Source organism: Rhinatrema bivittatum, chromosome 2 (genome assembly GCF_901001135.1).
Source record: "Rhinatrema bivittatum chromosome 2, aRhiBiv1.1, whole genome shotgun sequence".
Taxonomy (NCBI): domain Eukaryota; kingdom Metazoa; phylum Chordata; class Amphibia; order Gymnophiona; family Rhinatrematidae; genus Rhinatrema; species Rhinatrema bivittatum.
In genome coordinates, this window is record NC_042616.1 from 535,335,202 (window position 1) to 535,348,398 (window position 13,197).

The 13,197-nt window shown below is 42.7% G+C and overlaps 1 protein-coding gene across 1 annotated transcript in view; it reads right to left on the bottom strand.

The window, feature by feature from the left end:
- Positions 1 to 9,091: 9,091 nt before the first annotated feature.
- Positions 9,092 to 13,197, bottom strand: part of LOC115083348 (1,25-dihydroxyvitamin D(3) 24-hydroxylase, mitochondrial-like) — a 91,086-nt gene continuing 86,980 nt past the window's right edge. The window contains exon 14 of the mRNA XM_029587149.1: positions 9,092 to 9,202. Coding sequence (XP_029443009.1) covers positions 9,092 to 9,202 — 111 coding nt within the window. The remainder of the gene's footprint in view (positions 9,203 to 13,197) is intronic.

Consider the following 13,197-nt stretch of genomic DNA (forward strand, 5'->3'; position numbering starts at 1 on the left):
ATCTGGGCTGGCGAGCTTAAGTATCGAAGATGAGTGATGTCATCTGAAGGGGACACCCACAAGGTTCCCGCCATGATGTGATAAAAGCAGGTCGGAGAGCGCGCTCGTGCGCCTAGGGAACCCCAAGGGTAAGATGGCGGTTGGCAGCATCCATGCTGCTAACGTAGGCCCTGGAACAGAGGCTGGTAGGCCAGTGGTAGTTGGCCGAGGCGGCAAATTCGCCCAGTGGAGCCAAAGTAGTAAAAAAAGCAGTGAGCAGCAGCGGTCGCAGCCGTCTGTGGCCTCGGAGCATAACACTCACCTTGAATACTATCTACAATTCTGGTCACTGCATCTCAAAAAAGATATAGTTGCGATGGAGAAGGTACAGAGAAGGGCAACCAAAATGATAAAGGGGATGGAACAGCTCCCCTATGAGGAAAGGCTGAAGAGGTTAGGGCTGTTCAGCTTAGAGAAGAGACGGCTTAGGGGGGATATGATAGAGGTCTTTAAGATCACGAGAGGTCTTGAATGAGTAGATATCAATTGGTTATTTACACTTTTGGATAATAGAAGGATTAGGGGGCATTCCATGTAGTTGGCAAGTAGCACATTTAAGACTAATCAGAGAAAATTATTTTTTCACTCAATGCACAATTAAACTCTGGAATTTGTTGCCAGAGGATGTGGTTAGTGCAGTTAGAGTAGCTGGGTTAAAAAAAGGTTTGGATAAGTTCTTGGAGGAGAAGTCCATTAACTGTTATTACTTAGGGAATAGCCACTGCTATTAATTGCATCAGTAGCATGGGATCTTCTTAGTGTTTGGGTACTTGCCAGGTTCTTGTGGCCTGGTTTGGCCTCTGTTGGAAACAGGATGCTGGGCTTGATGGACCCATGGTCTGACCCAGCATGGCAATTTCTTATGTTCTTATGCTAAATGAAGTAACAAAATAAATTAATTCACAAAGTGACTGGCTGTACTTGTGGTAGTGACTGGCACAGACTGATCTCTTTGTGGATGCACTGACTCTGGTATACACACAGATGTAGACATAGAGAGTTAAAACTGCCTCTCTATCTTGGATACTGTGGCACAGGTAGTAGCGTTGGTACTACACTGGTTAGTTTACTCAATAACAGATTTAATAATTAATAAATCACCTCAAACACAGCAATTGTCAGGCAAGCAGCAAACTGCCTTCCCCTAGGAGGGGAGAAAGGAATGATGGAAAAAAACTAATCTTCCCCTTGGTCAGTGGAAGTAACAGTGAGATGCAAATAAATAAATAAATAAATGAAAACTTGTGGAAATTAACACAGTTTAATGTATCTAAAAAGATTAAAAAACATGGCATTTTTCTAATTTTGAACAAAAGCACTGTTCTTATAGAAGACTGCATTAAAATACAGAATTCGCACACAACAACAAAGCACTATGGATCCTCAACAAGTGAGAGATTATAATGCAAGCTGTAACAGTCTGGGAATACTATAAGAAGAATAGACAGAGCAGTAATTTGCTGATTTAGAAAAATATTTCCCTATGATATGTTTCCTTGCTTTGTCAGTCTATCCTTGACCTCAAACATGAGTCATAGTTATCAGGGATGATCCCATATGTCCTGTCCAGCCTCTGGGACCATCATAAAAACCTCCACAACTCTCCTCCAGCACTGGATTCATCCTCCTCATCCAAGTGGTCTTCAAGGCTGAGGCCAAGGAAGTCATTTTTTTGCCTACAGAAGTACTATTCTCCACCTCCTCAGTCCCTTCAACACCATCAGAGCTCCCACGGCCATCCCAGGCAGCAGAGAGCTCCCAAGCCCCTGGCAGCTCCTCAGTCCAATCCAGGGACAGAGTTTTGAGTGGGCCGTAGGGAGCGTAAGCAATTTGCCTATACCTGGGACGATGGACCCTCTATTCGGAGGCAAGCTGCAGTTCTTTGTGAACCAGGGGCCTAGTGTAACCTCGAACCAGTGGGTTTGTCCATCAACGGTCAGGAATACCAATTAAATCGATTGGGTGTCTTGCCAAATTGCCCTGCCTGCTCATATTGGTGGCTGGTAGCGCACCAGGTGGTGCTACAAGCAGAGCTTTTCTCCCTCTTTACAGCCAGAACAGTTGACCTCACACCACCAGGGCAAAGAGGGAAGGGATTCTACTCCAGGTGCTTCCTGATTCCAAAGAAATCAGGATGACTCCATCCCGTCCTGGATCTAGACAGGTTTCTAAAAAAAGAAAAGTTCAAGATGGTTTCCATGGGCACCTTGATCCCCCTTTTGTAAAAAGGGGGCTGGCTATGCTCCCTCAACCTAAAAGATGCATGCACCCATATCGAGATCTCCCCCAGTCAAAGGAAGTATCTCTGATTTGTGGTGGAAAAACAGCACTTCTAGAACAGGGTGTTGCCATTCGTACTCGTATCCGCCCCATGGGTCTTCACGAAATGTTTGACTGTAGTGGCGGCTCACCTCCACAAACTGGGAGCTCATGTTTTCCTGAATGTGGATGATTGGCTGGTCAAGAGCACATCTCAGGCAGTGGCCACTCGGTCCTTGCGCTTAAGCATTCGGGTCACTAGGGTTCATTCTCAACTATCCAATGCCCCATCTCAGTCCATCACCTCATTTTAACTTCATCAGAGCTCTGCTAGACACGGCTCAAGCCAGGGCCTTTCTGCCATGCCAGAGGGCCATTGCATTGACAACCATTGCGGCAGAAGTGCAACAGAGCCAGCATGTATCAGCCTGTCACATGTTGTGGCTGTTAGGCCACATGGCCATGACTGTCCATGTCACTCCCTAGGCACGCTTACATATGAGCAGAGCTCAGTGGACTCTGAGGTCACAATGGTGCCAGGCCACTCAGGGCCTCCAGGATTACATCTGAGTCACGCCATCTCTCAAGAACTCTTTGACCTAGTGATGTGTACTTTCCAATCTGGAATGGGTGATTTCCTTTTTTAGTCTCCCTATTTAAATTGTGCTAATCATAGATACATCTTTTCTGGGGTGGGGTGCTCATGAAGATGGACTCAGCTCCTAGAGAATGTGGTCTGCTCAGGAATGTTCTTGTCAAATCAACTTCCTGGAGCTCTGGGTTTGGTCAGCAGGATGTTAGTCCTCATGAAACCTGCCCATCACCCCACAAAGTTTGGTTTCTCCTAATTTTTTATTTTATCATAATTCTATGTTACGAGACTGAAGAGGGACCCTGCGTGGATGTGTGGTTTAGGGCATGCTGGGCATGCTCAATGTGCCTCAACAAAGTTTCTAGAAACTTTGACATAAGTTTTCCGCATTGGGTTCCATCTGATGATGTCACCCAAGTGTGAGGACTACCATCTTGCTGTCTTCAGAGAACACCTGTTACAGGTAAGCAACTCTGCTATATACTTGCTGCACGAATCTTGCCAATTTCTTATGGCCTGGATTGGCCACTGTTGGAAACAGGATGCTGGGCTTGATGGACCCTTGGACTGACCCAGTATGGCATGTTCTTATGTTCTTATCTTTTCATCAGTTACAAAGGCTACGAGCATTATTTTCAAAAGTATTTGAAAACTTGTTTTTACATGTGTAAATGTATTTTACCCTCATTGAGTAGCGTTTGAAAATTAATACAATATATCCCATTCAATCGTCCATAGGATAAACCTGCATTAAGTATATACCTGTATTAAGTGCACTTTACATGCATAACTCCATTGAACATTCACCTGTAATTACACTGTGCATCAACCTCCTTAAACTTATGTAATGCTATCTATATACACTGTCAGCTCAGCTATACAAACGATATCATTTATTCTCATGAGTACCATTTATGACAGATGTGCAAATAGCTTATAATAGGAGGGGTGCCTACGTCAAGCTCGCATATCCATGCTTAAAACTATTGTCTATCACCCTGGGAGAAAATGTACTTTTGAAAAGGAAGCCAACAAATCATACAAAAAAAAATATGTAGTATTATTTTTAAATATTGTTACCTCAATGGGAGCAGTTCTCTGACATGACATTTTATAAATCCAATTAAATAAACATAGGAATAGATGTTTTTAACAAAACTTTGCAGAAAATTTTGAAACTCAAATTTGTCACATCATCTATGTCCAGCTTTATTTTACGGGACTCAACCATTCTATAGTTGGCCTGGTGTTTGTAGCGGGAGACTAGAACCAGTAAGGTGGTTTTTTTTTAATCCTGGTATGTTCTGGGTTGGCATATTGCATCGAGTGGATTATGCTTAGGATGATATGTGGGAAGGAGTGGAAGAGAGCAGGCCCACACATCATTAGGAGCGGACAAGTGTGAGGGGGTAATCACATTGGCTGGTGGGCAACTACTGGGACATGACAGACTCATTGCATTAGCTGAGGTTCATAACTTGTAGTTCTCCCAAATAAAGCTGCATCCTTTTATATCCCATTTGATATTTTAGTGTTCTTTCAGGTAGTAAGAGGGGTTGTTGAGAGGATGGTCAGCGAGTCTTGGCTCCCTATGGTAGTAGTTGTATATGCCATTTTGATGACAGTTTTCAAACTGTCTCATTAGAACAGAGTCCACAATTAAATTTTACTTGCAGGCTTTTTTCCAAACTTTAAATTGTAAATATATGGGTACTTTTATGTAAAACATTGCTACAGGTACAATGTATTTGTGAACATTTGCATCTACTTTTTCTGTGAGTGCTGTCTAAATGGAAAGTAATGCATGCTGTCTAAATGGAAAGTAATGCATGCTAATTTAAAAATGCAATCTACATGTGATATTTCCTTCCCTGACATGTCTCCAGGAAAGATACTTATTTTGACTAAAAGCACAAGCATTGCAGACCAATGTGCATATTTTCAAATGCATCCAGAGTGTGTAATTTTCAAATGGACAATTTTCAAATTATGTTTTACCTGTCTAAATGACTTTGAGAATTACTGTTATACAAGATAATTTTCAAAACATTGCATGCATAAAATATGCATTTATACACATAAATAGCATGTACATGCATATATGCTATTTTATAACTTGTGAGAGTATGAGTGTATGTGCAATGTCATGCATACATTTTAACAGGTGAAAAAAGGGGTGATATAGGGGTGTTTCAGGTTGGGCTCAGACATATGTACACACGTTGCTGTTTTGTAAGTGGTATTCACACATACGTTACAAAACTTATCCATATATTTCTACACCTGCTAATTGATTCAGGCAATTAAAATCAAGTTTAACTTGTGTCTGTCATGTTTTGGTGGGTGGTCTGAGTGAATTGATCAGAGTTTAGGGTGAATTGATGAAGGTTCTGGAGGGTCTACAGTAAGGAGTAGATTTTCATAGGTGTGCGCGTGGCCGGGCTTTATGCATGCCAGGCCAATTTTCAAACAGCCCGGAAATGCGCGTAAACCCCGGGACATGTGTAATCCCTGGGGCTCGAAAAAGGGGCTGTCCGGGGGAAAGGGGGGTGGTCGGGGGGCGGGGGGGCGGGGTGGAGCTGTTAAACAGTTTGTGCAGATCAGCTTTCTGGCTCCCTGTCAGGAATAAGGCGGTCTGATCAATCGCCTACATGCCAGGGACAGGATGAGTCCGAGTGGGCAGTAGCAAGTGTTGACACATAACATGGGGGGATAGTGATCAATCATTTCTCTCTCGCACACACACTTGTTTACGGCACGGTATAAAAGAGCAGCCCTTTCCAGTGTCCGGCGGGAGTAGGAGATATTGCCTCTATAGACGTATAGAGTGCTGGACACTGAAAACCCCCTTCTCGCCTTTGCTGACCTGACGACTCCTCGATACAAGGCTGATGACACGAAGGGTGCTGGATGGCACATGCAGTCATGTGGTATGTAAATAACTTTCTGTAAATAACGTATATTACCATGATGTCACATTAATAAATGATGTCATAGATATTGTGTCAGAGTACCTTACTCTCTCATTCCCAACAGGTGCCCAGCACAGTGGCCATTTGCTGCTGTGCTGGGAGATCATGTGCCGGCAGGGTGCCGGCATGTGCAACTTGCTCCTGCTCCAAGGCAGGAGCAAAAGTTAAAATATAAAAATTCGGGCTAGTTAGGATAGGGATAGTGGGAGGGCAGGATAGGAGAAGGGGAAGGGAGGTTAGGCTAGGGGGTTGGGAAGTTCCCAGTCCACTCCTTAATTGGAGCGGACTGGGAGGGAACGGGGAAGGCTGTGCGTAATTGCAAAAGTGTACCCCCCCTTGTGCACCCCGACCTGACATTTTATAACATGCGTGCGCCAGCACGCACATGTTATAAAATCGCACTTCCTTGTGTGTGTGCCGGGTAGCAAGTGCACATGCACATGCGCACGTAGGTTTTGAAAATCTACCCTTAAATCTCTGTAAGCCCAGCACATGCACAAAGGGTGTATTGCAGACAGTTTGAAAGTTGGGCTAATTATGCATATTTTCTGCTGATCTCTTTTTGAGGGTTATTATTAGAGATGTGCATTCAGTTCCTTTTTCGGGTCCGCCAAACCATGATGAATTAGACAGTTTCATTGAAATTGTCTAATTCTTGAAAAACAAATGCACATGTCTAGTTTTTATTACTATGCTTAGACCCTATCAAAGTTAAGAGTGAAAAGAGAAAAAGTTTTCATTCTTTGTTTAAAGCTTAGATTTTATTTGTCCTTTGTTATAACAGCACAGAGTTGAAGATTATGGCAGCAAATTCTTAAACAATAGGATGTTTACATAGCAAAAGCATTCAATAGGGTGAAGGGCAGGTTGTATTTATTTTATTAACACAAAAATAACATGAAAATACTACTTTTACATCTTAGCTATATTATTTATTTATTTATTTATCTATTTACCTATTTATTTATTTATTTAAGGCAGGGATGGGCAATTCCAGTCCTCGAGGGCCGCAAACCGGTCGGGTTTTCAGGATATCCCTAATAAATATGCACAAGAGAGATTTGCATGCACTCTGCCTCAGTCATATGTAAATCTTTTTCATGCATATTCATTTGGGATATCCTGAAAACCCAACCGGTTTGCAGACCTCGAGGACCGGAATTGCCCACCCCTGATTTACGGGTTTTTATATATCGCGGCACGTTTGGAACATCACCTCGGTTTACAGTGGAACATAATGTAGCAACGGGCTTTACAAAGAAGTACATATACAACAATGTTTGAGAGTACATGGTAACAGTTCAATACATGGTAACAGTGATAAACATAAAATATTTGGTTAATAAATATACATTATAATTGGGAGCTAACTTGGGTAGAGCATGTAGAAGAATTCTTTTTTTTACTAAAATACAAAATTACAATTTGTTAATAGAAAAGGAGTTTAGCTTTTTATGAAGCTGTTTGAATGTAGGTAAAAGCAGATATATTTTAGGATTCAAATTGTTCTGGAAGGTATTCACATAATCCTGCTGGAAAGAAAAAACATAAGTGTTATAAGGTCTGACATAATCAATAGATGTGATATAGAAACACTGAGGTCCATATTCAAAAGCATATAGCAGCTAATTCAGAGGATAGCCAGCTAAATGAATATTTGGGTACCTATCCAGCTAAATTCTAGCTGGCTAACTGGGTCATTTTACAAGTCACTTTAGGGATTTATCACATGCGATAAATATCGCAATGAAAATAAGTATGGATATTTTACATTGAGTATGCAAGTTGGATGGCTGGTCTGGTAGCATGGAATACAATAGAGTAACGCACACTAATGTGAAATTTATCAGAAATAACTACACCTTTTTTCTGAGTATTATACCCACTTTAGCCTTGCGTTACCAGGGAATATATTTTTATCACATAAGAGAGAGAGACATACTCACAGACTGATTGATAGACTGAGACTATGGGCCTCATTTTCAAAAGTATTGCAGGCCTGCGATACTTTAGGGAATGAGGGGCAGGGGGCCGAAACGGGGGCGGGCCTGCACTAGCCAGCAGCGATCACACCCAATAGCGATCGCATCGGCAGCGATTGCTAAGTATTGGGTGCGATCGCTGCCAGTTTCGCACCCAATAGCACCACCATAGAAGGTGTAGCTATTGAGCGCGAACTCGGATACAAAAAGGGCCTTACCTTTTCATCATCCACGGCGTCTTTGCAGAGTTGGCCCCTGTGATGCCCCGACTCCTCCTCTTCCGGGGCCGACTCCGCCCCCATTTCGGTATTGCACACGATAAGGGACGTTTCGCGTGCGAAACGTCCCTTATCGCGTGCGATCCCTCTGGAAAATGAGGCCCTATGTAGAGTCAATGTGACATGCTACAAATATATACCACTGTAAAAGGGCACACTTTCAACTTGGGGCAGATTTGGTGGGTGGGATGGGTTTGGGGTGCTTTTACATACACAGTCAGAGGGATTAACTGCAAATTAGATATAACAGATGAATTTCTATCATTTGAATCAATGAAAGGTACCAATAAGAGGAGTTGATGTGTGCAATGCTGTAGAGACTGCTTTGTAGTTATCAACTCCTCTTGTTGGTACCTTTCATTGATTCAAATGATAGAAATTTATCAGTCATATCTAATTTGCAGTCAATCCCTCTGACTGTCTATGTAAAAATACCCCTCAAACCCACCCCGAGTTGAAAGTACACCCTCTTAAAGCAGTATATTTATAGCACAACACATTATTTCTATACAAAGTCTCTCACTCAGCAGCTATGGGGTGTGTGTTAAAAAGAATGTGTGATACAATAACATTCCATGCAATGTGATAAGTCTACCATTTTCCTAACCATACCCTTTTTTATCACAGGTGCTATTTCTGCTATATTTATAGCATTTTGATGATTCTAGAGTTTATGCACATAAGTCCGCTTTGAATACTGGTGCAACTTATTGTCATAACTGTTGTCTAAATTATGTGTGATGTTACAAATTTTACCCCAAATTGTATGTGTTGCTACTTCTTTGAGCCTAAGACCAATAATGAACAAGTGAATAACTTTTTTAAAATTGGTTATGAATATTTGGTAAGTTTGAATCAGGAAAAGTAGGACCTATGGAAGCAAAATTTTCTCCACTTCCCATTCAATCCATACAAAATTAGAATCCTTTTAAAATATGGATTGTAATTGCATGCTTATAAAATACTTACTTAGCGTTTAATGAATGTGATTGGCATGTTTCTATCTGGTATCATAACAACAGAGATGATAGCCTTGACTGGCTTCTTGTCTGTGGCACAAATCTTGAAATTCTGCACTAACTAAAATGGAGGACAAAGAATACAAAATAATTCTTATAATTTTATTCATTTAATATAATATTTTCATTTCAATTTATTCTCTTAGAAAATTATTTTTTTCCTTTGAAAGCACACTTAGACCTATATTTTCTAAAACACTGCGGCGGCGTGAATCGTGCAGTGCAGGGGGCAGAGGGCAAAGCGGGGGGGGGCGGGCCTGCCGGCTTTAGCACCCAATAGCGCCATCGTGCGCGCGAACCTCCGGCACGGCCGGAATGGAGGAGGGCTCGGGACATGTCCCTGGACCGCCATCACACCCCCTGACTCCAGACATTCCCCTGGACACACCCCTGGATCACCATCACGCCACAGACATACCCCTTCCCGCCCCTTTTTCAAAGCCCCGGGACATACACGTGTCCCGGGGCTTGCGCGCACCACCGAGCCTATGCAAAATAGGCTCGGCAGGGGCAGATTTTCTCGGGTTACGCGTGTATGTTACTCGAGTAGCCTTTGAAAATCTGCCCCTAAGACTGTTGCAAAGTGTCACCAAAAGTGGTATGGCATCATGACAGAGCTAAGTGCCCAAACAGAGGCAGCAATACCACAAGGTACATTGAGAGGAGCAGAGCAGTACCAAGAGAGGAAAGAACAAACCAGGGTTCCAAAAGAGGTGTCCCCACAATACTTGGGTCCTTCCCCCAAAAAAGCATTGTGGCTGTATGGCATGTTCTTTTGTGTCACAGCCAAACACCGTGGCACAAAAGAATGTGGTGAATGGCCCTTTAATGCGATGGCGGCCCCAACCTCAGGGGACCTCCATTGCCTTAAAGGGCAGGGAGAGGCAAAATATTGCCTAAGTTGAGTGATATACACAATAAAACGCGCATTAGCTGGATAAATGTTTTCAGCTAACTTTGCTATCTGGATTGCGTCTAAATATGGATATCATCATATCTAAGAGTAACAGTATCATCACAAATAGTACCAGCCATTAGGGATGTGCAGAGCAAAATTTTATGTTCATATTTTTTATGTCCGAAAGGGGGTCCCACTTGCGGCCAATATGGACATAAAAAAAATCCAATGAGTTGGGTATATGTACATATGTGCAAAAAAAAATTTTAAACCCCCTCACCCTCCTTAATCCCCCCCCCAGACTTACCACAACTCCCTGGTGATCGAGCGAGGAGTGAGGACGTCATTTCTGCAATCCTTGGCGAGAAGCATGTGACGTCGGTGGCACGTCGAGTGACGCGGCGTCACGTGATTCCCGGCGAGTTCGCGCCGGACGGCTCGTTCGGCCCAAAAAGAACTTTTGGCCAGCTTGGGGGGGTCAGGAGGCCCCCCCAAGCTGGCCAAAAGTTCTTTTTGGGCCGAACGAGCCGTCCGGCGCGAACTTGCCGGGAATCACGTGACGTCGGCGTCACGTGATTCCCGGCGAGTTCGCGCCGGACGGCTCGTTCGGCCCAAAAAGAACTTTTGGCCAGCTTGGGGGGGTCAGGAGGCCCCCCCAAGCTGGCCAAAAGTTCTTTTTGGGCCGAACGAGCCGTCCGGTGCGAACTTGCCGGGAATCACGTGACGTCGCGTCTGAGTGACGCGGCGCCACGTGATTCCCGGCTCGTTTGCGCCGGACGGCTCGTTCGGCCCAAAAAGAACTTTTGGCCAGCTTGGGGGGGCCTCCTGACCCCCCCAAGCTGGCCAAAAGTTCTTTTTGGGCCGAACGAGCCGTCCGGCGCGAACGAGCCGGGAATCACGTGGCGCCGGCGTCACTCGACGTGCCGCCGACGTCACATGCTTCTCGCCAAGGATTGCAGAAATGGCGTCCTCACTCCTCGCTCGATCACCAGGGAGTTGTGGTAAGTCTGGGGGGGGGATTAAGGAGGGTGAGGGGGTTTAAATTTTTATTTTGGCTCAACAATCGCGATTTCCCACATATCGAACATATCTATGTTCGATATGTGGGAAATCCGATCGTTTATGTCGAATCAATTTTTTAAGTAAAAAAAAAATATGAGTTGCGTTTTACTAATGCGGTCAATCCGAATGCACACCCCTACCAGCCATGACATTACAACTCAGAAGGAATACTCTTCGTTGTAACACTCCTATTATACAATGGAAGAGCATCACTATGCAGACAATTCCGGAAGACTCTACCACAAGGAAAGTAGCAGGATGCGACAGTAAATAGTTATCTGACAAAGAAAGAGGCATATTTTGTCTGTACTACAGCAGATTCTGAAACATACAAACAAATCAATTTAATAAATTTCATTCAGAATACTATTATTCTAACATAAACCCTAGCATTCAAACAAAATCTTCTTTTTTATCTTTATGACTTGCTTTTTTGATGACTTCATCATTTCATTTACCTATCTGAAGTAATTTATACCTACTTGGAGCAGCTCTGATTTAGCTGTAACAGTTGATATCTCCTCAAAGTCAAATCTCACAGTTTTTGCAGCTGATTCCTCAGTCAGATCTAAACAATATTATACTGCTATATTGGGTAGCAAACATTACACCATTAAACCTTTCAGGCTTCACTGAACAACATGAATAAAAAAAACCATTGCCATGGTTTAGGCAATAAAAGCTCATTTTCAGAAAATCAGGGGATTATGCTACAAAAATATTAGTGGTGATATGATCTTCTGCTGTATCTCAGAGTGAAGAAATAGTGTTAACAGCCAAGACAGCAGAATGTATTCTAAACCATTATTTGGTACACTGTCTTACAATGTGTATGTGAACATCATGGCAGATTGTCCACAACGTTCTTGCATATTTATATTATTCCAGGGATGTTGAACTGTTGTCCTTTAGTGCCATAAACAGTCACAACTTTCAGTTTTCAGCTTTCTACAATAAATATTCATGATATATATTTGCGCATAGTTTGATCCTTACCCACACTGGCTGTCTTTCCTTTCTTGAAGCCTAAGGAGGGGGAACCCTTAGACTGCACCAGCTACATGACACAGAAGTGTGAGCACACTGCAGGTGGCCATTTTTACAGGGTTTGCTATAACCAGAGCTACACAATTTTTTTTTTATCTTCTTTTCTGCATTGTCCAATTAAAATACAGAAGTTTTTAGGAAAACCTAGAGCTTTTTATCCTTTCAAAAGATTTCTCAGACTACTGTGCATGATTAGTATGGTACTGAAACTAGTCCTCAGGTCCCTGCCAGACAGTGAGGTTTTCAGATAACCCTACTGAATATGCATGAGATATATTTGCTTACCTTGAAGACAGTGCATGCAGATATATCTCATGCATATGTATTGTAGATATCCTGAAAACCCAACTAGCTAGGGGATGGGCAGGGGAAGGGAGGGGCTGAAGACTACTTGGAGCAGCACTGCCTTTAGCAGAGTATCTATAAAAGTCAATGAATTAGAATATAAATAAAATATAATTCATAATAGTTTGACTAAATAAAGCTGAATATAAGTATCCTAGTGGGACAAAACAATCTCTCAAGGTTCAAAACAGTTCAGAACTGTAGGAAAAGGGGCTATCCAGAGTTACAGATGGTGCTGTGGAGGAAATGGCAGTGCAGTTATTAATGGATAAAATGAATGTATGAAGCAAAACTGGCTTTTGTGTATTGTAGTCTGGAGAAGCAGGGTATAGATTCAACCCAGATGAAGGGTCAGGATTGGAGATAGGTGATAATGATTAGAAAAAGCTTGCAACAGGAACAAAATCCCTGGGTAAAAGTAGAACAGGCAAGATGCCAAGGAAGCCAAGCAGAATACTGCAAGTGCAGTATTGCCAGGGATGTCATGCATCTGGATGAAATAAGGCTGGACAAAGAGGACCATGGTGTGACTAGAGCCAGCATTATTAGGAGGTGAAGGAGCCTAAAGGAAACCGTTAGGATGTGCAATCATTTTTCCCAAATTAGGCAATTTCATCGAAATTGCCTAATTTGGAATGGTTCGGGAGAACCGAAAAACGATGAAATTGTTTTCCAAAATTTCAGAAAAAATTCATTTTCGGGTT